At 38.1% G+C, this 26,803-nt stretch overlaps 1 protein-coding gene across 2 annotated transcripts in view; it reads left to right on the forward strand.

Moving 5' to 3' along the window:
* Window positions 1–26,803, forward strand: part of MVB12B (multivesicular body subunit 12B) — a 275,519-nt gene that overhangs the window by 79,772 nt on the left and 168,944 nt on the right. For both annotated transcript variants that reach the window (XM_031954307.1, XM_031954308.1), the window contains exon 5: window positions 24,942–25,071. In XM_031954307.1, the coding sequence (XP_031810167.1) occupies window positions 24,942–25,071 (130 nt within the window). The remainder of the gene's footprint in view (window positions 1–24,941; window positions 25,072–26,803) is intronic.

Raw genomic sequence — 26,803 nt, forward strand, 5'->3', positions numbered from 1 at the left:
GGGATCCATGACTTCAGAAAAGATTAAAAATCCCTGATCTAATCAAAGCCCCTCATTTTGAAGGTGAGGTCTAGAAAGGAGCAACAATTTGCTCAAGATTACGTGGTTAGTGATAGAACTGATATGTGCCAGCATCTGTCAGCTGAATCCCACCCCAGTGCTCTTTCTGTTCCACCCTGCTGGTTGCCCTGTGCCAGTTAGGTGGCACAGTAGAGAAAGCTCTGGGCCTGGAATCAGGAAGATTTGAGTTCAAATACTTACTTACTATAAGATCAGATACTTACTGTGAGACCTTGGGCATGTCACTCAACAAATTTTGCTTCAGTTTTCTCATTTGTAAAATGGGGATAATAGCATCTACCTCCCAGTATTGTTGTAAATATCAAATGACAGAATATTGCTCAAGTGCTTAATGTGGTACCTGGCACATAGTGAGTTGCTTAATTCTGTTCTCTTCCCCACCTCTCTAAATTTGATTTGAGCTAAATATAAATTTATTGTGATTTGTTTTTAATATTTGCTTATTTCAAAGATAATCTGATTTCCTTGGTATGGGGCTATCTCCTCAGACATTTAACATGATCTATTATTTAATGTTTGTTGTAAAAAAAAAATCAAACTGGCAGTAAGTTTTCTGGGGATGAGCCTCTTTGTGTGTACTTGTCCTGATGGCAGATATACAATCTCTTATTGGGCCCATCCTAAAGACTTCCCAGAGTAGTTCCACCTGCTAAAGCTTGTGTTTCATTATCATTACTTTGAAGACCTAATCTTCTCTCTATCATTCCCATATATTAGCCAAAGTTTGGATGTTTGTGCCTAGTCAGATGTGCCTAATCTAAGAAGGCAAATTATATATATATAGGGAACAAAATATTTAAGTATCTCTTCTCTCTTCCCTTTTTACTCCCTCCCCTGAATAGGACAGCTTATAATTTATTGACTGATCACAATGATAATACAATTATTGGAAAGATGGGAGAATCAGAAGAATGCCTATTTTAGGTTTGATTTGGCCAACAAGGAAGGATTATTTGTGAGGGTAGAATTCATAGAAACCTTGAGGAAGATGACTACTCAGCCTTAAAATTTATGATAGAGAAAAGTTGGTAATTCTCTTACATGCATTTTAGATTTGGGATTTAGATTTCAAAGGATTTGAGGAAAGAAAGAAAAATTCTATAGGGGAGAATCCTATAAGGAGTGGGCATCTTGTCCATCAGTTGGAGAATGGCTGAATAAATTGTGGTATATGAAAATTATGGAATATTACTGTTCTGTAAGAAATGACCAACAGGATGATTTCAGAAAGGCCTGGAGAGACTTACACGAACTGATGCTGAGTGAAATGAGCAGGACCAGGAGATCATTATATACTTCAACAACAATACTAGATGATGACCAGTTCTGATGGATCAGGCCATCCTCAGCAACAAGATCAACCAAATCATTTCTAATGGAGCAGTAATGAACTGAACTAGCTATGCCCAGAAAAAGAACTCTGGGAGATGACTAAAAACCATTACATTGAATTCCCAATCCCTATATTTATGCACACATGCATTTTTGATTTCCTTCACAAGCTAATTGTACAATAATTCAGAGTCTGATTCTTTTTGTACAGCAAAATAATGTTTTGGTCATGTATACTTATTGTGTATCTAAGTTATATTTTAATATATTTAACATCTACTGGTCATCCTGCCATCTAGGGGAGGGGTTGGGGGGGGGTAAGAGGTGAAAAATTGGAACAAGAGGTTTGGCAATTGTTAATCCTGTAAAGTTACCCATGTATATATCCTGTAAATAAAAGGCTATTAAAAAAAAAAAAGGAGTGGGCATCTTGTGATGGGATCAATTTCCATGACTTGTCAGCTTAAAAAGAAGAGGGTTTATGCAATGAGAAGAAGCAATAGAAAGAAGCAGCTAGTTAATAAATACCTGGTGATTAAATTTCACAGAACTGGACTGATTTAAGTTCCATACCTTTGCCCAAGATTATAGTACTACTAATAACAAAAATAACCAACATCTGTATTCTGCTTTAAGGTTTGCAAATCACTTTACATGTGACATTTCATTTGATCCTCACCACCTTGTGAAGTTAGTGCTATATTTTTCCCTATTGTTGATAGTTTCTGGGGCAGAATTTTAACTCGAGTTCTCCTGACTTCAGTTCCTTTTTAGTGCCTACTAAACCATCTTACTGCCTGGAGATGAAGCACAGCCAGAAGACACTCTGCAGGCATTTTTCTCTAAGTTCCCCAAAGTACATGTTCTTTAGCACTTTTAGCTGCTTAAGTAGGCTCAAAATCATTAAAGGAAGAGCTCAGGACCATCTAATGTGATGGTGTGTGATTTATCTAATTTTTTATCTAAAATTTCTTAGTCCTTCCAGACAAACTCTATTAAAATCCCCATTGTGACTACTCCAGAACTTTTCTCTCTTCCAGCCCACTCCACCAGCAGATTACACATTAGAAATAGAAACTAACTGCCTTGAGCTTCCTCCTTCCTTGTTCTGTACCTTAAAACCCCATCTTTTATCACCTTATATTTTCCCTTCTCTTTGGCTCCTATTTGCAAGGAAATGATGAACCTTCTATTAAGACCAGGTGCTCTCTCTCCGTTCTTGATTCTATCCCTTCTATCTCCACCAGAGTCTTGTTCCTTCAGGGTCCCCCTCTGCTCATCTTTAATATCTCCTCACTAAGTTTATTTGTAAGGAAACTTGTCTTCTAAGGAAGGGGTTTAGGCTTTCTTGAGCTCTGGCTCTTTATGTCTCTGCCCGGTGCTCTAGAGAGAGAATCAGTTAAAATTTATTTCTAGGATACTCCCCAAAAGAGTGAGATAAAATCCAGTCTAGGATAGGTATTGACTTCCTTTACACAAAAGAAGTGCTTAACACAAAAGACCCACAAACATACATTAACAAAGACTTAAACAAACAGTAGTAATAATTTATAGCTACTGTTATATCCTCCCCAGAGGCTGATACTTAAAACATCAAAAACGTGATGCATTTTGTTGGACTGCTGTCTCAGCTTTTCACCTCAGCTCTTCTTTGTCTGAACAGCTCCTTCCAGCTCCTTATCTTATGGGAAGCCAGGCTGTGGATCAGTCCCTCTTTTTGCCTATGGCAATCATTTCAGAGAAGTGCCATTGTAGTTACTGGATGCTCCTTGGAAAGGGTAGCTGGCAGTGGCTAAGACACAGCAGCCCCGGCCTCGCAAACTCATGGAGTAACCTCCAAGGCTAGAAGCAGCCATCCTGGGCTCGCTGCTCATGCAGCACAAGCTGCGCAAGGGCTTGGAGATCCAGTCTTCGGTTTTCTTGGTCATGTACTAGAAGCCACCATGCTTCCAGTGGGAGAAGAGTGGTTCCTCTTCCTGCCATCCCAGGAGGGGCATAATTAGCAGGTCTAGAGGATGAGGAGCTTAGTCTCCAGTCTACCAGCTTTGATTCAGCCTCTTCACTCTTCAGCTCTCTTGGGAAATTGAGGGGCTACCTATGGTTTACTGTACCATCCCAGAGCAAAAAGTCTCTTGGTTTTGAGTCACATGCATTCCCCAAAGTGAAGTTTCATTTTGTTTTTGTTTAAGTACTTAAAATAATACCTTACACATGGTAGATTTTTAATAAATTCTTGTGAATTGGAGGGACCTAAGCAGTTTCATGGAAGAGGTGATATTTGAGATGGCTTTTTTAAAGAGAGAGGATTTTGATATTTCATTGAGTTTTTAATCTCAATATCTTTATAATATTTAATGTATTTAGAAGGAAAACATCTCTTTTTTGAAGTTTGGATAGACAAGGCCAAGGAACATGCATAGTCACTGAATCTCAGAGTTAGAAGAACCCCAGAAGCCATCTGAAACTGTAATAACAATCACCTTTTAAAATCCCCAAACTAGATGTCATCTACTCTTTATTGGGAAACTTCAAGTGAGTTAGAACTTAGGGCTTGCCAAGGCAAGCCATTGCATTGTGTGATAGTTCTAATTGTTAGGAAGGTTTTCCTTGAGATACTATTTTTGTGGATTACAAAGATTATAAGATATTTTTGGAGGCAGGCCACATAGTCCAATTATAGTGGAGAGAATATTGCTTGAAATGAATCATTGTTTTATGTGACTTTTTTTTGTTATATTATTTGTAATGGGTTTGCCCATATGCCAGTAAAGACTCAGAATTCTTTTCAAGTAGTACAACCATTCCCAGATTGAGTGTAGTAAGGAAGATGGTGTTGAATATAAGAATATTAGATAGCTTCAGAGGGCCTGGGTTTGAATCCCATTCAGAGTGGCTGAGTGAATTCCAGAGGAGCTGAATTTGAATCCGAGTTTGGCAATGATCTGTGTAACCTCTGGCTAAGTATTTCACTTCCTTGGGCCTGAATTTCTTCACCTATTAAAAGAAAGGATTGGACTAGATGATTTCTATTACCCCTTTTAATTATAAATCCTATGGTCCTATAGGAACTGACTGTTGACTTTTTAGAAGTACATTGATTCTGCTCTGGAAGTGATAATTTGTTAGATCACTTTCATGAAATCTGAAAGCTCCAACTGATGTAGCCTGATTGGCTTAGCTTATCTACTGATAGGAAGATCCCCAGGGGAGAGAAGAATCTCCATGCATCATTGGGGCAAAACCAAATTATTTCTTGATCAGTTTTATGGATAGGGCCTGGCCTGCAGTATCAAGTTTCAGAGTCTTGCCTTGTTATCTTCTCTTTTCATCTGAGCAAGAATTAATTAGGTACCTCATATGTATGGAATGTCTTTATACTGAGAAAAATGTGTCTCATTCAAACTTCAAGCCCAAATATTTTCTAAAATAGTTCTCTACAAACAGTAGGTATTTAATAAATCCTTTCCAAACAAAAGAATGAATGGATATATGTATTGTTGCTATGAGAGGTATGAAGGAAATTAACAATGCCCCTCAAGTAACTTACAGCAGTGTTGTGTGTGTGTGTGTGTGTGTGTGTGCTCGCGCATGTGTGCATGTGCATGCAGAGTTCGAACCTGGCTCCTTGGACTCCTAATCTGGTGCCCTTTCCACTGTAGCATAGAGCTATTTTAATAGATGCTGGAGATCATCTCATCCAAATTTGGCCTGCTGCCTGTGTCTGTAGGGGCATCTGCTAAGAATGATTTCAGATATAAAAACCATTCTTAGCTTGTGGACATACAAAAACAGATAGTGAGTCAGATTGGCCATAGTTGGGCCATGATTTGTCGACTTCTGATTTAGTCTAATCTTTTTTATTTTTTTTACAAGGGGAAATTGATGCCCAGAAAAAGGAAACGATGATAACAGCTTGTGAGTGTGTTAGGGTTTATACTACACGCTCCTCATGCCAACCCTCACCACTTAAATCTGTGAAAGTAAAAACTGCACTAAGACTGAAACCGCAAGGGCTGCCCTCTCTGCTTTGTTGAAATAGGCCCAGAAATCGGCGAGATCCCCTTCTCCGCGGCTAACTTTGCTTTGCTTATGATCCTCTGTAAGGGAAGGTGCTTACGTTGCATTAGTGGCCTGAGTCAGTCTGTGCATCTGCCTGCTCATGTGCTCTGCAACTTTTCATCTGTATCCTCCCACACATCTGCTGGGAGGGTCCATCTCCTGGGCTTGGTGGTTGTCCTGTTGGACACTGCGTGGATGTCACTGAAGTATGGGAGCTTTCCAGTGTTTTGTAGCTTTTGTAGCAACTGTCTGTCTCTCCCGCACATATACACACACATTTCCCTTGGGCAGGTGTCTTGCAGATAACATCCTTTGCCTTACTTTTACAACTTAATTATTTGTAAGGTCTATTTATGCTCAACATGAACTTTTTTTTTATTCCCTTTTGTGGAACCTTAGTTTTCAGGAACTGCTGCAGTATTCTGGCTCTATCATGAGAAAAATATTTGTAGTGGTGGAATAAGTGTAAGTATTATTATTTTATTTTAAAGTTGAGGAAATTGGGAGGAAAAAAGTGAATTTTTTGACCATAGTTAATAATTCAGAGCTGAGACTTAGATCCAGGTCTCTAATACCTTTGTGTGCTACATCACTTGGCCTCTGTAGGAAGTTAGAAAAAGGAAGGATCAATGTGAGTCAGAGCAATTCTGGGAAGGCTTCATCAATTATGTGGAACTTGGAAATACAGAAAGAATTGTGGAAGGACTTGGTTGAAGGGCATACACACATTGAGCAGAAGTGAGAACAAACATAACCTGTTCAAAGGGCAATTAGAATTAACAGGATGAAAACATTTAGAGCCAGATTATAGAGGACCTTGAAATGTAGGAAAAGGATTTTGGTTTTTGGCAGGAAGATCATGTTATTTGGCCATTAAAATGGAATTTAAGATATTAGGACATCCAATTAGAAGTGACCAGTGGTTGGAGCCACATGTGTAAATTTGTTTTTCTTTAATTTTCTTTTTCATTAATGAATTTAACAATTCTCAACAGCCATAAATATGTTGCATTATACAAAAAGGAACAAGACACTTGTATTAGAAACTGTAAACCTTTTATAGAAAAAGCTTGTTTTTAAAGTTACATCAAAAAAGTAGTTGCAGAGCTGCTCTATTTATGTTCTCTAATGCACTTTTTCTTCAGTGCATTCAAAATATGTTTTATTGATGCTATTTTCTGTGAATCTTCATTAGCGTCACTAAATTCTTTCTCTGATTAGAAACTCTCTTTTATAAAAAATAATGTAGTCCACAAAGCAAACTGATATTGTAGCCCTGTTTGTGAAGTCTTATCTCTTTTCCACAGATCTTCAGACTATTATTTCCCTATCCAAAGGTGAGAAGTATATTTTATTATCTTTTGAAGAATTTACTTTTCTTCATTTGTTATTGCCATCACATAAATTTTCTTTTGATCCTGCTTATTTTACTCAACACTAGTCTATACAAGTCTTTCCATGTGTCTCTGAAACCATTATTCATGTTTATGGCATTATAATATTCAATTATATTAATATACTATAATTTGTTCAACCATTCTCCAATTGATGGACACACATTTTTCTTCTATTTTTTTGCTGCTACAAAAAGTATACATTTTTCCCCTCTATCTTTGATTTCCTGGAGTTATAGCTTAATGATAGTATTAGTGGGTAAAAGGACAAGTATAGCTTAATGATTTGGGGGGTATAGTTTTAAATGCTTTTCCAGAACATTGGAATCAGTCCAATCATTCCCTGAACATGGGATTTGTCCTATTTCTACTCTGCCCATAGAGCCAAGTTGAAAAATAAATAGCAGTCTTAACTTATGCATGATAGCCTGTGGGGTTATTTGAACACAGTTCTCAGGTTCTTTCAGTCTTCTCTTTTTCCAATTGAAATATCCCTAGTTACTTCAGCCAATTCAATCCTTACATGACATAAAATTAAGAATCTTCTCCATCTTGATTGCTCTTCTCTGGATGCTCCCCCGTTTACTAGTTGCAGGACAAAAAGAGAAAGCTAGAAGCATGTGGTCTAACTAGAGCAGAGTTCCAGGAATACTCACTTTCCTAATTACAATTACTATGCCTTTCTTCAGGCAGCCCAAGATTACATTTATGTTTGGAGCACTGTTGACTCATGCTGTTGCTTCAAAAGTCTGCTAAGATGCCTTCCTAGTTCTTTCACAGATAAACAGCTTTCTATTAAACCCTCCCCCATTCTGTGCTTGTAAGGCTGATTTTAAGAAAATAATTCAAATGTAAGACTTTATTCTCATTGAACAATTTACTTATAATTGAGTCCTGATAATTGGGAACCAGACATGTTCATGACCCATGAGATATATATTGAGGCAGTCATGCACCCACAGTACCTCCACTTTGGTTTTGGCTTGCAGCAATGTAGTAGCTGACTTTGGTTCCATGTTTGTCCTTGTGGAAGGCATTTGACAACCCCATACTAAAAGGCATGGAAGCAAGCCCATGGCCTTGTGTCACTGGTCACTGGGAGAGCGCCAGAGCATTGCCCATCATCCAGAACCCAGGCAGGCAGGCAGGCATGAAGTGCTGTTCTGATGAACTTCTCTGGGCAGCTGAACCCTCATGAGTGACAGTTCCAAAGGCCTTGCTCAGATCTGCAAATATTGTATACAGACTTCTGTTCTGTTCCTGGGATTTTTCCTGGAATTGTTGGGTGATAAACATCCCATTTACTGTTCTTCAGCCCCTTCTGAAGCCATGATGACTTTCAGGTAGGTGACCTTTTTCTAGGTGAGGGATCCACCTATTAAGGAGGACTTTGGCAAGAATCTTGCCAGCAAGGACCAAGAGAGAGGACCCCGTGTGATTGTCACAGGACAGTCTATTCCCTTTACCTTTATAAAAGGAAGACAATGGAGATGGCCTTGAACTCCTGGACCATAACTTCTTCTTGCCATGTTATCTGGAAAATTTCAATCAGCTTTTGTATGAGCAATGGACCCCGCACTTTGTTAATCTCAACTGGAATAGAATCAGCACCCAATGCTTTCCCACATGAAAGTATTCCAATGGCATTCAAAACCTTGTCTTCAGTTGGAACTTCAGCTAGGGAGTGATTAGAGGTGAATGGTCTATTGAGAACTCTGTAGAAGTGTTCAGCCTATCTCTCCAGGAGCTCGTCCTTATCCCTAATCAGTGTAGTCCATCAGCACTGAGTAGTTGAGATGCACTGGGGTCTTTGGCCCATAAATAGCTATCAGTGCATCATAAAAACGCTTTGTATTATTGCTGTCAGCATAAAACTGAATCTCACCTACCTTTTTACTAACTTTTTTTCCCCCTGAGCCAATTGTGGTTAAGTGAATTGCTCAGGGTCACATAGCCAGGAAGTGTTAAGTGTCTGAGGCCAGATTTGAATTCAGGTCCTCCTGACTTCAGGGCCGGTGCTCTATCCATTGCTCTACCTAGCTGCCCCATTTCTTAAAAACTAATTTTGGCCTAACAATTAATACCCGGAAAACATTGGTCCTCTACCAGCCAGCTCCACACTATCCATAGGTGGAACCATCAGCTACAGTATATGGTGAAGTTGTGAGGGCAGTGGATAAGTTCCCTTACCTTGGCAGGATACTTTCCAGGGATGTCCACGTTGATCATGAGACTGACACATGCATTGCCAGATCTGGCTCTGTGTTTGGGAGGCTCAGAAGGAAAGTGTGAGAGAGGTATTAAACTGATACCAAACTGAAGGCTACAGGGCCGTTGTGCTGACCTCATTGTCGTATGCCTGTGAAATCTGGACCATCTACCAGCGCCATGCCGGGAATGTCTTCTATTGGAATTGTCCTAGGAAGATTCTGACGATCACCTAACAGGATAAGTTCCTGAGGTTCTTTCTCAAACTAAAGTGCCAAGTGCTCCAACTCTGCTGCAGAGAGCACAGCTCCGCCAGGCTGTACACACTGTTCCAAGTGCCAAATGTGCGCTTTCCAAAAAATGTTATTTTATGGAGGACTCACACAGGGCGAGCACTCATGAGGTGTCAGAAAAAGCAGTACAAGGACACTCTCAAGGCCTCTCTCTTTTTTAATTTTATTTTTTTATTATAGCTTTTTATTTACAAGTTATATGCATGGGTAATTTTTCAGCACTGACCCTTGCAAAACTTCTGTTCCAACTTTTCCCCTCCTTCCCCCTACCCTCTCCCCCAGATGGCAGGTAGTCTAATACATGTTAAATATATTGAAGTATATGTTAAATCCAATATATGTGTACATATTTATATAGTTACCTTGTTGCACAGGAAAGATCGGATTTAGAAAGAAGATAAAAATAACCCGAGAAGAAAAAAACAAAAATGTAAGCAACGAGTAACAGAGAGTGCAAATGTTATGTTGTGGTTCAAACTCATTTTCAAGGAATCTCTCTTAAAGAACTTTGGAATCTATTGTGTGACATGGGAGACACTGGCACAGAACTGCCCAGCAGGGCATGCCCTCATCAGAGAGGCGCTGGGCTCTGTGAGCAAAGCAGAATGGAACCAGCCCAAAAGAAATGTGAAATGCCCAAAGTTAGAGAAGCTAGTCCAAATGTTCCCATTCCTGTCTGACCTGTGGCTGAGCATTCTGAGCTCATACTGGTCTGATCAGCTACTGTGGGAAACACTATAACTTAATAACATAGGGATGTCATTTTGGTCCTCTTTGAGAAGGAAGGACAACCAATTACCAACCGAGGTGATAAACTGGGCCTGTGGAGGAAGCTCCAGGGGCCAGATCAGCTCAGCATTCCTTTCTGTTAGGCATCCCCTGCCTGACTTAGAATTCTCATCTGTCACCCCCTCCTTTCTTTCCATGTGTGTAATCATGGAATAAAGACCACTTCTTTGATGGCAGGTCAGGTGTTCCAGTTTTTTAAGATTTTCTTTTAAACTTGAGGGCCATTGAAACATTTCTAAAAGTTCACATAGCAAAGTAGAGGTCAGGTCAGAAAAAAGCATGGATAAGTAGATCAGTTGTGAAAGATATGTGCTGAACATAAATACATATATATACATTTTAAAAGTGAACAGTATAAAAAAAGATTGCTTTTGCATAAATAGTCCTTTTTTGTCTTCTATTTGGTGTGTAGAAGTGCTCGTTTTGGGAGCTTTCAATTGAGAATTTAAAATTTTTTTACCTCTCTACATCTTAGTAGATTAATTAAAAAAATTTTTCTAAATTCATTTTTTAAAAAATGGCCTAAAATAAGATTTTAGAATTGGAAAAAAACCTTACATGTTTTTTGTATGTTGTGGACCCCTATAGTAATTTCATGAAAATTTTGGACCCCTTTTCAGAATGTTTTTAAATGTATAAAATAAATATTATAAAGAAAACATTATATTGAAATGCATTTGTGTTTATGAAAGGGAAATAAGTTGATCTCCCCCCCTAGTTTAAGAATCTGTGGCTTGATCTAACCATTTAACTTCATAGAAAAAGAAACTAAGGCCTAAAGAGAGATTGAGTGGCTTATTCAATATGTAATAGGCAGCAAACCAGAATCCGGTCCTATGGGCCTTGTAAACATCTGACTCTAAACCAAAGGGTCTTTTCTAATGATGAGATTCTCCATACTTTGCTAGACTGGTCTTTATAGTAAACAAACATACTGTCTATTGCCAGACCAGATCTGAAGCCTTTCCAAGTTGATAGGACCTACAAGGATATCTGTGTTTTACTAGCACAGCTTTGGAGAACCCAGGATTATCTCCCTACCACAGGAAGGTATCAGATGAGAATTAAATGGAGGATGGCAATAAATCATAGATAAAAGGAAAATTTAAGTTTTAATTCAGATGTTAAAAAGTTGATTTTTGTGGATGCTGGCTTAGCTTAAGTACTTTCATTTTGAAATTGTTCTCCATTAGGTGACCTAGGTTATTTGTGTCCAGGAAGATGGTACCTAATTATAGAAACCAGATTTATCTAAATAACTCTTGGATATTCCTGAAGTACCTGTTTTTGCAACAGCTTATGCTTTTTCTCTCCTTTAAAAATCACAGTGTCCTAAATTGAAAAATCTGAAACGAATTGTGAAACTAGAACTGGAAGGGACCTTAATAACCATCCAGGTCAAACCTTTCATTTTTACAGATTTTACAGAGGTTGTGACTTATCCAAAGTCATATAGATATTAAATGTTAGAATCAAGATTTGAGTCCAGGTCTATTGATTCCAGAGGCCCAGGGCTTTTCTGCTGGTACTACATGACCTTTCCAACTTTATTAGCTGGTGGCAATCCAGCCTTCACTTAAAGGACATCTGAAAGAGATGTATCAAAACACAGGTGGACTGCATGCCCGACCAACCAATTAACAAAATAAATAGAAATACAATAAAACAGACCAAGTCAATATGTGGCCTGCAGGGATACTTATGGATTGGCACCCATCCCCCCTCTCTATTTAAGTTTGATACCACTAATGTAGAAGATTGTAGTTTCCCAAGACAACCAGATAATCCTTTTAGTCAGTATATAGTCCAGATCTTCAGGGATGACTGTTCATTACCCAAATAATATGCCAGAGTTTTGTTAAATTAGGCAAGAGGAAAAAAAATAAAAGAAGAATCCTGTAATTAATTTAAAATGTAGTTGTTGTAATCCATATAGCACTTAAAAAATGGAAGCTGTTTGTTTTAGTAAAGTAATGTGTACTTTCTCAGTGTTCATTAGCACGACTGAACACATTTCTATTGACTATTTATAACATGTTTACTTAAAATTAGGCCTGCTTATGCATATGTAATTAGTGGCTCCATCTCCTAATCCGAATTCGCTGCAGATGGAGACATTGAGCAAAGAGCAGCAATACATGAAGACATAAAACATCTGGATTTTATTTTTTAAGTTTTAGGAAAGGTCTTGGCTTATTCATCTCTTCAAAGGCTTGAACTCCCTAGCCAACATTCTATAACTATGGCATAGGTTCAATTTTTATTTTTAATACTGTCCATAAATTCTAATATTTGATATTTAAAAATAAATGTTTTATTAATGCTTTAAATATATATATATATATATATATATATATATATATATTGTTGTCACTTCCTAATTATGCCCCCATGTAAATGGTACATTTTCTTCTATACCAATAAAATATTGTTATTTTGTTGTTATATTGTGAACTTCTTGGTTATGTTGGACAGTGTTTATGTTGGACAGTGTTTGCTTAATTCTGTACTGATAGGTAACTTCCCCTGTGCCAAGAGAGTTTAGTCCTCTGAAATCAAGACTGGTCATTCTATTGGTCAGTCTAGATTTTTTTTAGTGTTTTCCTTGACATTGTTGTTATTGTTTTATAGATTATTTCATTTCTACTTAACTTGACTCATAGATTTAGAGTTGGAGCTACTTAAAGGCCATCTAGTACAATACCCTTATTTTACAGATGAAAAGACTGAGGACCAGAGCGTTAAGTGACTTCTCCAAGATCACACAGCAGGTAGTAAGTGATCAAATCAGGATTGAAACAACGTCCTTTAACTCCAGATCTAGGTGGCTTTCCACTGCACCATGCTGCCAAAATGTCTTTGAATTCTTCATATTTATCATTTCTTACTACATAATCATAATCCATTATATATTTTTGTAACATAAGTTTAGTCATTCTCTCATTAATAAGTATCCTCTATAATTATAGGTTTGTAAAGTATAGCTATCAACATTTTTCTATATATGGGTAGCTGCATGATTCTGGACAGTGTGGTTTTCTCTCTTGTAAAATTAGCAGGTTTGACTTGATGACTTCTAAGGTGCTTTCCAGATCTGTTGTTATTTGTCCTTCATTCTCAGAGAGGACCAGGACATCAGGGAGGTGATGCCATGACATGCAAGTGAATTGGATGTAAGTGAGGGAGGCTGTGAAGGGTCACCGGCCTCACCTTCTCTTCCAGAGCATCTGGGTCCAGTGGCCAGACATAGATCAGGATGACTAAAGGGGGAATGCAGTAGGAAACCTGGGCCTTTTATAAGCTAAGGTCTTCAACAGATTGACCAGTATACAGACAAGGGAATTTAAGGTAATTTAAAGAAGAGAAGATTAATAATTAAGACATAAAAAAGTGGATTGGGCCATGACCAGAGATGGTGGGTCCCACTACTTCAGGGAGCATTCAAGCAAGGCAGATATCTATTTCCAAATTTAAATCTATGACTATAGGTTTCTATTCTTGATTCTTTTGATGTTCCCTTTTCAACTCTGCTCCTTTGAATTCCTAGCTTTCTTACATACCACCTTTTCTAGGAGCCTTTTATCAAGATCCATTATATATATTTTTCTTAATATTTTGGTCAGATGCTTTCTTTGTTGTTAGATTTGCTGAGGTCTGAAAAGAACATATTGAATTCTTTTAAGGAATGATGTATTTTCTTTTCCTGATCACTTTTACTTGTAGTTCATCTGATTTTTCCTTTAAGTATTTATGCTATTCAGTTTGGTATATACATTTAAATTTTATATTGTTTCATAATTTAAGGTGCATTTAAGCATGATGTTTTATTGCTTCTCACTCTTAACCATGCCTACTGTTGCTGTTTTCTTGTCTTTTCTTGTTATCCCTGCTTTTTCTGATTGAACTGAAACACAATAGATTCTGTTCAAACCCCTCATTTTGACTCTGCATGAATCTTTATGCTTTAAAAATGTTTCTTACAAAGAACAAATTGTGGGGTAGTGTCATCTGATCAATTTTGGCACCCTTTTCACCTTTTCATGCCATTCACTTTCAAAATAGTGATCGTTTGGTTTGCTTTCTTCTCTGTTATATGCTATTATGTTGTTTCCTCTCTTTTCCTCCTCTGCCTCCTTCTATTAAAAGAAAAAAGAAAAGTGAGGGAAAAGAGAAGTAAATTATCCCTAGTCCTCTGGAGCTGAACAGTCTGATCTCAGTCCTCTCTTCTCTCACTTCATCCAAACTCAGATTACTTGCTCTTGCCTTTCCTTTCTCTTATTTTCCTTTTCATCATCAGCTCTCTATAGTTAAAAGTGCTTTGCTTTTCTGCTTTGTCCCTGCCCTACTCTCTATCTCTTCTAAATGCTTCTTCTCCTCCTCTAACCCAGTTCTTATTTACTTTATTCTGTCTATATTACGCTGCTTCCTTCAACTTTTCCTGCCCTGCTTCCTTCTAAACCTATGCCCAATTGTGTAATCTTCTGTCTTATTCCTGTTATGAAAACAGTAAACTCTTCCTCTCCCTAGGGCATTCTTCCATCCCTTTACCCTTACCACTTTATTAAAACAAAACACTTTTAAAACAAAAAACTTGCTTTGTTCTTTCCTCCACTCTTGGAGATAGTGGACTTCTGAAAGAAATACAGTTGTTTGTCTCCCTTTCAAGATCATCATTTATTCTTTTCAAGATCCTCAGACTTATTAACCCTTATAAGTTTTTCTTGTTTCCTGTGTTTGCACTTCAGAGTTTCTACTCTGATTCTCTCTCACTGGGAATGTTTACAAGCAATAAAATACATGAAAGGTCTGGCTTTTACTTTGGTAGGATTAGGCTCAGGTTTGTAGGATGTTATTCTTGGGTATAGGCCCTTTTTAATTTTAATTTTTGCCATATCACAAATCAGTTTCTCTTTTTACTCTTTGCTCTGCGATTCTCATTATGTTCCTTGGTGAACTGTCTCTCCCTATTGCAGTATTTTTTCTTTGACCTGGAAGGTCCAACTTCTGGGTCATGGGACCAAGATGGAGGCCCAGGCATTTTCTCTGATTCTCAGGACCTCTCAAGCTTCTCTGAAGCACAACAGGTAAAGCAGTTTTAGCTTTCTCCATGGTCTAGGACCAAGGGCTCAAAACACAAAAACTCATGAACCAGTAGCAGAGCAGAATTCCTCAGCCCTAAAGCAGTCTTTTTACACCCTCTGTCTTCCTCATGCTCATGGCAGTGGGACTACCCAAACCCATCCAGGTGCTGACTAAAATACTCAACTGGATCCTCCAAACCTAGTCAGGAGACAGAGACAGAGAGATAGAAAGACAGAGAAAGATGAGAAGAGAGGGAGAGAGGGAAAGAGAGGGAGAGAGAGGGAGGGAGAGGGAGAGGGAGAGGGAGAGGGAGAGGGAGAGGGAGAGGGAGAGAGAGAGAGAGAGAGAGAGAGAGAGAGAGAGAGAAAGAAAGAAATAGCTAGAAAGAGAGACAGAAGGGGAGCCAGAGACAGAAACAGACAAACAAAGAGAGAATGAGGGGGGAGACAGACAGAGAGAGACAGAAACAGACAGATACAGAGAAGGAGAGAGAGAGAGAACAACAGAGAGAGAGAGGGAAAGAGAGAGAGAACGAGACCAGCGAGAGAGGGAAAGATATGTAGAGAGAAACAGAGAGAGAAGGGAGAGAGAGAGAGAAACAGAGAGGGAGAGAGAGAGAGGGAGGGAGGGAGAGAAGGAGAGAGAGAGAGAGAGAGAGAGAAATAGCTAGAAAGAGAGACAGAAGGGGAGCCAGAGACAGAAACAGACAAACAAAGAGAGAATGAGGGGGGAGACAGACAGACAGAGACAGAAACAGACAGATACAGAGAAGGAGAGAGAGAGAGAACAACAGAGAGAGAGAGGGAAAGAGAGAGAGAACGAGACCAGCGAGAGAGGGAAAGATATGTAGAGAGAAACAGAGAGAGAAGGAGAGAGAGTGAGAGAAACAGAGAGGGAGAGAGAGAGAGAACGAGAACAGAGAGAGAGGGAAAGAGAACGAGAACAGAGAGAGAGGGAAAGAGAGAAAACTAGGAGGGAGAGAGAACGAGAACAAAGAGAGAGGGAAAGATAGAGAAAAACAGAAGGAGAGAGAGTGAGAGAAATAGAGAGGGAAGGAGAGAGAGAGAAACAGAGAGAGACACAGAGACAGAAAGAGAGAGACAGAGAAGGAGGGGGGAGAGAAATAGAGGGAGAGACAGAAACAGAAACAGAGAAAGACAGAAGGGGGAGAGAGAGACAGAGAGAGAAGGAGAGGGGAAAGAAACAGACAGAAACAGAAGGGGAGAGAGAGAGAGAGAGAGAGGGGGGGGAGGGAGAAAGAGAGGGAGACAGACAGAGGAAAGAATGGAGAGAAAAAGACAGAAGAGAGACAGACAGACAGAGACAGAGAGGGAAGAAAGGAGAGAGAGAAGACAGAGATAGAGGAGAAAGAGAGACAAACAACACACAGAGAGAGAAAGGGAAGAAGGGGGAGAGAGAGAGAAGAGAGAGACACACAATAGAGGGAGAGACAGAGACAGGTGGGAGAAGGGGGAGAGAGAGAGAGAGAGAAAGAAACATAGGAAAGAAGGGAGAGAAAGAGAGACAGATAGAGAAAATAGAGAGACACAGAGAGACAGAGAGAGACAAGAGAGAGAGAGGGAAGAAGGGGGAGAGACAGAGAGACACACATGGAGAGAGAGAGAGGGAGAGAGAGAGAGAAGAAGGGAGAGAGAGGGAAGAAGGGAGAGAGAGAGATACAAAGAGAGAGACGGAGACAGACAGAGGCAAACAGAAAGAGACAGAGAGAAGAGAGAGACAGGGAAGAAGGGAGACAGAGAGACAGACAGAGACAGAGGGGGAGGGGAGAGGAAAGGAGGGAAGACAGACAGACAGACACACACACACACACACATACATGGCAGGGAGAGTGGGGGAAGAGGAAGAGAGAGTTTGTGTGACAATGTGACATTGCATTAGTCCTTAAAGATACCAGTATCACCTGGTACTAATTCCAGCCTTCCCTTCCAATTGCTTTCCTAACTATTATTCCAATTGGAAGAATAGAAAATTTTGGTTCCATAGTAGTTTAGTCTCACCAAAGAAATAAAAGAGAGGATCTGGAATTCAGATACATGGAAGTAAAGGACCTGGAGGCTTTGAAGTTTGACAATCACATTTCCTATTGAATTGAATTTAAGGTGTCTTTCAAGTTTGGGATTTTATCTTCTTTTTATACTTTGGTCCCAATAATTCTGGACAATTTTTTTCTTTAACTTTTTCAAATATGGTATCTAGAATTTTTGTATGGTTAGTCCCATTACACATTTGGGACAGCTAGGTAACCGGAAGAGGTGCCACAATTAGTAATGTTCTCCCTCCATCTTATGGTCACTCAGTGGTTGAATAACAGGAAGACCTACCACTATCAGGAAAGAACTCCTTGCCCTCGACTTTCCCCCTCTACTCCTCTTTTAGCTGACTACTTGCCTGTTCAAATGGCTTAGATGGTATGTATGATAATCATCAGCTCCCTTCCAGTGAAAAGGAAATCCAACAAACTTTAACGTCCACCCTGCCACTGGATCATAGGCCTACTTGTAGGCCTTACCACGTCCTCTACCTCCCATAGAACACTTTGCACCTCTCACCTAATACAGCTTAAGGACCCTGGAATTTGTGATTTAAGAAGTCCTGGCCTTTCCATCCATGATGCACCTGAACGTTATGTGTTGTCTCCCATAATTAGCATATGAGCATCTTGAGAACAAAGACTCCCCCTTACCTTATTATGTCATCAACACTTAATGCAATGGCCCGTAGTAAAGCATTTAAATGCTTTTTCATCTACTTTATAAATGCATTCACATCTTTTTTTATACTAATTGTCTCTGAAAATAAATTTGAAAAGAGGTAATATTTGTAAAGCATTTAATATAGTGTCTAGTAAGTAGTGCATCATAGGCACTTAATATTTATTTATAACCTTTGTTGTTTCCTTTCATAAACTAAAAGACAATAGAGAAGTGTTGAAAAATTTGAGTAAATATTTCTCAAAGAAATTGCAAACTATTACCTTATAAAAGAATATTCCATGTCATCAAGAATAAGAAAAATGTAAATCAAAATAGCCCTGAGGTTTTACCTTATACCTATCAAATTAATGAAGTTGACAAAAGATGTGAATACTCAGTGTTAGCAGATGTGAAAACACAGGCACACTGATAAATTATTAGTGCAGCTGTGAATTGGCACAACAACCCAAAAAAGCAATTTGGGTTTATGCAAATAGTGAATCAAATGTCTGTATCATAAGTTCTTAATGAAGTCCATGAACTTTTAAAAATATATTTTGATAAATATATTTCATGTAATACAATACATACTCTTTGGCTCAGAGAATACATTGTTAGGTACATACCCTAAGGAAGTCATTGATTAAAAAAAGCAACTCTATATACTAAAATATTTATATTACAACTTTTGTGGTTACAAATACCTGGAAATCAAGTCAATGTCCATTGAGTGGGGAAAGGCTAAATATACTGTGGTATGTGAATACAATGGAATATTTGTCTGCAGTAAGAAACAACATGATGGATACAGAGAAACATGGGAAGATTTATATGAATTGGTGCATAATGAAGAAAGCAAATGTGGGAATCTATGGTGTGATGTCAGAGTTTTTGAAATGTTGAGTAATTTTGCTGATTTTTTTTCTTTTTTCTTTTAAAAGAAATTTTTTGTTAGAGAGGATGGGCCTTTAAGAGGGGCAGAAAGAAAGGATCTGAAGATAAATTAGGTACCATAAAACAACAGATAATGAGAAAATTTAATCTTAAAGAGACTTTTGTAAAGTTGTTATTCATTCTTCATTCTTGAAAAAGAACAGTGATGACATAAGGATGATATCTGGTCATCAGATCCACTCTCTCCTACAAAGTCATTGAAGTTCGGTGGGGACTAGTAGGAGAAGGAAGAGGGATATATGGGACAGATGTAAGCAAAGTAAAGACAAATGATATCATGAAAGTAATAAGAACCTATGACAAGTTATCACATCTTTCCATTTTTTAGTCTTTTGATATTCCTTATTTTTATCATTGAATTTTTTTTTCAGTTTCATTTTTTTGTCCTATTTTTACTGTTCTCTGGGAAGTTTGTCCAGTTTCTAGTCTAAATTCTTTATATTCCTTCTAAGTTCCTTTGCTCTCTCAAAGATTTATTTGATTACTTATATCTTTCTTGATTTCCTTGCAACCACTCATAGCCATTGCAATCAATACATTCTTTTTGCTGCTATTTTACTTTTATTTGTTGCAGTTTTTCTGGAGTTCTTTTAATTCAAAATATATCTTCATTGATATATTCCTCAAGGGTTGATAAGCTCTTTATAAAAAAAGCATTCTTTTTTTCATAATTATAACTTTTTATTGACAGAACCCATTCCTGGGTAATTTTTTACAACATTATCCATTGTACCCACTTCTGTTCCAACTTTTACTCTCCCTCCCTCCACTCCCTCCTCCAGATGGCAAGCAGTCCTATACATGTTAAAGAGGTTACAGTATATCTTAGATACAACATATGTGTGCAGAACCGAACAGTTCTCTTGTTGCTCAGGGAGAATTGGATTCAGAAGGTAAAAATAACCTGGGAAGAAAAAAACAAACATGCAAACAGTTTACATTCATTTCCTAGTGTTCTTTCTTTGGGTGTAGCTGCTTCTGTCCCTCATTGATCAATTGGAACTGACCTAGATCTTCTCTTTGTCGAAGAAATCCACTTCCATCAGAATACATCCTCATACAGTATTGTTGTTGAAGTATATAATGATCTCCTGGTTCTGCTCATTTCACTTAGCATCAGTTCATGTAAGTCTCTGCAATCCTCTCTGTATTCCTCCTGCTGGTCATTTCTTACCGAACAATAATATTCCATAACATTCATATACCACAATTTATTCAACCATTTTCCAATTGATGGGCATCCACTCAGTTTCCAGTTTCTGACCACTACAAACAGGGCTGCCACAAACATTCGTGCACATACAGGTCCCTTTCCCTTCCTTATGATCTTTTTGGGATATAAGCCCAGTAGTAACACTGTTGGATCAAAGGGTATGCATAGTTTGATAACTTTTTGAACATAGTTCCAAATTGCTCTCCAGGATGGCTGGATGTATTCACAATTCCACCAACAGTGTATTAGTGTCCCTGTTTTCCCACATCCCCTCCAACATTCCGCATTATCTTTCCCTGTCATTCTAGCCAGTCTGACAGGTGTGTAGTGGTATCTCAGAGTTGTCCTAATTTGCATTTCTCTGATTAATATTGATTTGGAGCATCTTTTCATATGGCTAGAAATAGTTTCTATTTCTTCATCTGAGAATTGTCTGTTCATATCCTTTGACCATTTATCAATTGGAGAATGGCTTGATTTCTTATAAATTAGAGTCAATTCTCTTTATATTTTGGAAATGAGGCCTTTATCAGAACCTTTGACTGTAAAAATATTTTCCCAGTTTATTGCTTCCCTTCTAATCTTGTCTGCATTAGTTTTGTTTGTACAAAAACTTTTCAATTTGATATAATCAAAATTTTCTATTTTGTAACCAATAATGATCTCTAGTTCTTCTTTGGTCATAAATTCCTTCCTCTTCCACAGGTCTGAGAGGTAAACTATCCTATGCTCTTACAATTTATTTATAATCTCATTCTTTATGCCTAGGTCATGAACCCATTGTGACCTTATCTTGGTGTATGGTGTTAAGTGTGGGTCAATGCCTAGTTTCTGCCATACTAATTTCCAATTTTCCCAACAGTTTTTGTCAAATAGTGAGTTCTTATCCCAAAAGCTGGGGTCTTTGGGTTTGCCAAACACTAGATTATTAAAGTTATTGGCTGTTTTGTCCTTTGAACCTAACCTATTCCATTGATCAACTAGTCTGTTTCTTAGCCAATACCAAATGGTTTTGGTAACCGCTGAAAAGCATTCTTTTAAAAAGTTAAAAAAAAATTCCCTCCCCTCCATTACATGTCAAAACAATTTTTAATGTATACTTTTTAAATTTAAGTTTTTTAAGTTTTGCATTCCACATTTCCTTTCTCCTTCACTTTTCCCCTTTCTGAGATAGCAGACAATCTGATAAGGGCTATACATGTGCAGTCATGTAAAATATTTCCATGTTAGTAATTTTGTACAAGTCAAAAATAGTAGAGATCATTTTGCTGTGCATTCTTGTTATTTTTTGGTTCACCTCGTTTCCTTTGACTATACCTAATTATTGTTCTTGAGCCAGTTGTAGAAGGGAGCATGGCTTGGGCAGACTCTTTCACGTCCATATATTTACTAGACTTCTTCTTGAGTTCTGGTTAAGAACAGAAACTATGTATGTTTCTGCACATAGCTCCCAGGAAAGCTGAGGCTCATGGATCTCTTGAGCTCAGGAGTTCTGAGCTATAATGGGATAGCTAACTCAGTTTCCCCACAAAATCCAGCATCAATATGATGGGCCCCCAGAAAGGGGGACCACTAGGTTACCTAGAGAAGGGTGAACTGGTCAGAAACAGCAAGTCAAAGCCCCTGGGCTGATTAGTGATGAACCAGGCCCCTGAATGTAGTCCTTATAAGTTCTTTTTCTCCCTCAAAGAGTCTAATTGAATTCCCTACATCTTTCTAGCTTAGATGAGATGGGGAGACCCAGACTTCAAAAAGAAAACAAAGCAAAAAAAGCAAGGTCTATTTCTGTCCTAGATATAAAGATGAAAACTTTCACCAATGTGGTCTTGTCCTGCATTGATAGAAACAGCACCCATCACAGAGGAGGTTCAAGTCCTTCGACATCAGACAGCAGCTTCTCCTCCTTGAGAAGCATCACATTTTAGATAGGCTATTGACAAATGGAAGTATTTCAAGAGGATAGTGGCCAGTAGGAACAGGACGGCCAGCTGGAGTCCATGTTATGTGAGGAGCTGTTGAATAAATTGGAGAAGTTTTAACTCTGAGAAGAGACCACTTGTAGGAATATCTCCACTTCCTGACTTTCCTGGCTTCCTTTAAAGCAAGCCCTTTGCTTTAAAATCTCATCTTCTACAAAAGGTAGATCCCCCTCAAATGTTCCATTAGATTGTGAGCTCCTTGAAAGCAGGGACTGCCTTTTGCCTTTCTTTGTTATTTCCAATGTTTAGCAAAGTGTCTGGCACATAACAGGCACTTGGTGAATGCTTGCTGATTGACAGACTGCTAGTTTCTCCTCTGTTAATTATCTGCAACCTCTTCTGTATATACTGTTTCTTCTTTGTACATAGTTATTTGCTTATTGTTTTTCCTATTAAACTTGAAGATCATTAATTTTTAAAATTTTTTTCTTTTTTAAAAATTTTTTTTGTGTCTTTTTAGAACAGTAACTAGTACAAAACAGGCTCTTTTTAGAAAGGCTTGTTGATTGGCTTTCTTCAGGCACTTGAAAAGTTTTTATGTGGAAGAAATTTGTTTGGCTTGGTCCTAGAAGAAGAAAAATTGATTTCAGCTTCATGTAAGGAAAAAATTCCTGACAAGTAGTGCTATCCAAAATAAAATGGATAACTTTCAGAGGATGGTGAATTACTAAGTATTAGGGATTTTTATCTAGAGTCTGTATGACAAATTGGAGGATTTTATAGAGGGAATTTATGCTTCAGGACACAATGGATTAGAAGGCTGCCAAAATATTTCCAAGTCTGAATTTCTGTGATAGTAGTCATTGTATCTACTCTGGACCTTTGTTTTCTGATCTCTAAAATTGTGAGGATGGATGAAATGATCATTAAGGCCACTTCCCCCTTTTAAAATGTAATTCTAATCACTTTTGTGTGATCTCAGGGCCATTCTGCTTTTATTACCTTGTTCTGTGGATATGAACTTTGAAATATAAGAATTCCTTAAAATGCAAGTTTTATTTCATGTGTAGGAATGACAAGTTCATGGACAGGAATTGAATCATTTTAATAAGGGCTGTTAAGAATATATTTGTTTAGAACCAATGAATTAAATGTAAACTAAAAAGGGAAAGAGATGGTGATGGAGACAAAACTGATCTATATCTTGCCAGTTTACTCAGATGGCTTTAGAGGAGAGATCGCAGATCATGACTTTGCTTAGCCATTACTAGAATAGTTTTCTGGCATATATACTTTATTCAAAAGAAATAGGATAAATAAAAGAGATGTAGGGAATCATTATATTATTAAGAAGACCTCCGCATGCAAGGAAATCTAGGAACCAAAGAAATCGAGTAGAGTCCAATTGGGTAGAGATCAATAGAGGTAGAGACAGAAGCATTTTTGTAATTGGACTATATTGTAGACTGCCTCAGGAAGCAGATCTCAAACCTGGCATCACAATGTGATATAGTAATCATGGGGGACTTTAATTATCTGGGCATATGTTGGAATTTTCTAGCAGAAGAAGAGCTTATTAAATTCTTGGCTTTACTCAATTATAATTGCATCCTTCAAAAAGGAGAGAAAGAAACAAGGGGAAATTCTATTCTTCATTTGAGTTCTTGTCAGCAAGATAGAAGTAGTTGATGGGGTGGAAATTATAGGAACACTAGGGGAAAGTTACCACTCCATCTTAAGAGTTTAGGAAATGAGAATTTAAGGTGGAAGAGGAGAAGATTTAAGGTACAGTTCAAAGGTGTCATGTGGAAGAGGAATTTTTAGGCTTATACTGTTTGGCCCCACTAGTTTGGCAAAACTAGAACAATGGATGGAACTTGGAAAGAGTTGTCCCAAACTCAAAAATTGTGCTCCACTGGAGGTTTTTAAGCAAGGACTGGGTGACACTCTCTGTCATAAGGAGATTGCATCCAAGTGTGAATTTGACTAGATGCCCTTTCTCAACCTTTTTACCTCTAAAATTTTATGATTCTGATTCCCTCTGCCAAATAATATTGTAAGCCTTCTGCCTTGTGAGTCTTAGTGGATTGCACAACAACAAAATCATCAGTTCATGGCCATTCTTTGGGCATTATAGGTCTTCTTAGCTAGGCTGGTCCTTTGTCAACAAAGATTACCCTCAAAGCTCTTCCAGCATGGTGCTCTGCCTAGGCTCACACTCAGAATCTGACACCAGTCTATTCTGCGGTCCATACCGGCAGTGATTTTATGTGATAACTCATTTTTTGAGAGTTGTTGGTCATCCCTCAGGAGGTCTGGGTGTGGATTGTATATGTTTGGCAGCTGGCTTAGCAGAATAGGTTATTTCTGCAGACTTTAGTTCACGTCCTGTCTGTACTTCTTACTATCTGCCTGTCTGGAGGCAATCAACCTTTCTGGCACAGGTTTTAGTCTCTGTAAAACTAAAGGGTTTGGGTTTTATTCTTTCTTTTCTTAATTCTTTAATCCAGAGATACTCTGGATTCAGACTCAAATGACTCGAGTTTCACTCCCAAAATTGTTTCTTACCTGTATTATTTCAGTCAAGATTACTTCTCTGGGCCTACTTCTGTGTCTAGAGAATAAGGAAATTGGGTCGGACAGTTTCAAAGCTCCCTTCTACCTCTAAATCATGTGATTCCATAATGTTCCTCTGATCGGAAAGCCCCTTTTGAAGACTGGCCTGCTGTAGTGATGGATTTCCAGTCCTGCCTATACCAGGAGAAACTGTCATTCACAGCATTGGTCCTTGTGGCTGGGGGATTTTGGCTGTTGCTAGTTCGAAGGAATGTACAAACAACATGACAGATCTCAAACTTTGCTTACCTATGGAGACTAATATCTATGTCTTTGTCCCTTTTCAGAGGAAGTTGCTTTCAGAAAGAAGAGGCTTTGTATTAAATTTATTCCTCGGGATTCAACTGAGGCAGCAATCTGTGACATCAGAATCATGGGCCGTACAAAGCAGGCACCTCCTCAGTATACATTCATTGGGTAAGTCTCTGACATTATAAAAGGGCTTATGGATAAATATCATTTTCAGAAATGCAGTATAGAATTCAGCCATAGAATTTTAGATTTGGAAAGACTTCCAGAGGTCATTCTTGTCTGTTTTAGAAAGGACAGAGAAGAGAAAAAGGGAAGGAGGCAGTTTTATCCAGAAACATGATTTATTTAACAATGCATGTTATTGAAAACTAACTGGGACCATTTATACCATAAAATGGTATAAAGCTCTTTGTGTTATATCTACCTCATAAAATTTCTTGTGAAAATCAGAAAGTTAATTCATAGAAAATATTCTGCAGACTGAAAAGTCCTATACAGAGATGAGCTGCTATCATTAAGGTTATCACAGTTACATAGTATGTCTTCAAATTATAGAATATTTTTTATTAATGGATTTACTACTGAAGTTTGAATCATTTTCTACTATTTTCTCCTCCCTTCAGCCAAATCAGTCTGACATTTTGTTAGAATGTTTTATGTTATAGAATCACAGACTATTAGAGCCAGAAAGTATTTACAGATTATCAGGTCTAATTTCATCATTTTTTAGATGAAAAAACAAAGCCCCAGAGAATATGTGTTTGCCCAAGGATAGATAGAAATTAAATCTGACCCTAAGTCCAGTGTTTCTTTCTGTATATCACACTAATTTTGTTCCCTTCCAAAAGGGCTCCCTTGCAAAAAGCAAGAGAGGTAAGTGTATTCTACTGTGTCATATTGGGGTGGGAGGTTAATAGAAACTAATAGATTCTTTTAAATTTTTTTTCCTTTTTTAAAGCTTTTTATTTTTTAAAACATATACATGGACGATTCTTCAACATTAGCCCCTGCGAAACTGTGTTTCAATTTCTCCTCTTCCTTCTACCCCCTCCCCTAGATGACAGGTAGTCCAATATATGTTGAACATGGTAGAAATATGCTAAATCTAATATATCATATATATTTATACAATTATCTTGCTGAACAAGAAAAATCAAATCACACCAGAAAAAAAGAGAAGCAAAATAAAATGCAAACAACAACAAAAAGAATGAAAATGCTATGTTGTCATCCACACTCAGTTCCCACAGTCCTCTCCCTGGGTGTAGATGGTTCTCTTCATTGCTGAACAACTGGAACTAGTTTGAATCATGTGATTGTTAAAGAGAGTCACATCCCTCAGAATTGATCATCATATAATCTTGTTGGGTTCTGCTCATATCACTTAGCATCAGTTCATGTAAGCCTCTCTAGGCCTCTCTGCAATCATCCTGTTGCTGTTTCTTACAGAACAATGATATTCCATAATATTCATATACCACAATTTATTCATCCATTCTTCAATTGATGGGCATCCATTCAGTTTCCAGTTTCTGGTCACTACAAAGAGGGCTGCCACAAACATTTTGGCACATACAGGTCCCTTTCCCTTCTTTAGTATCTCTTTGGGGTATAAGCCCAGTAGTAGCAGTGCTGGATCAAAGGGTATACACAGTTTGATAACTTTTGGGGCATAATTCCAGATTGCTCTCCAGAATGGTTGGATTCGTTCACAACTCCACCAACAGTGTATCAGTGTCCCAGTTTTCCTGCATCCCCTCCAACATTCACCATTATTTTTTCCTGTCATCTTTGCCAATCTGACAGGTGTGTAGTGGTATCTCAGAGTTGTCTTAATTTGCATTTCTCTGATCACTAGTGACTTGGAGCACCTTTTCATATGAGTGGAAATAGTTTC

This window comes from Sarcophilus harrisii, chromosome 2 (assembly GCF_902635505.1).
Source record: "Sarcophilus harrisii chromosome 2, mSarHar1.11, whole genome shotgun sequence".
Taxonomy (NCBI): Eukaryota; Metazoa; Chordata; class Mammalia; order Dasyuromorphia; family Dasyuridae; genus Sarcophilus; species Sarcophilus harrisii.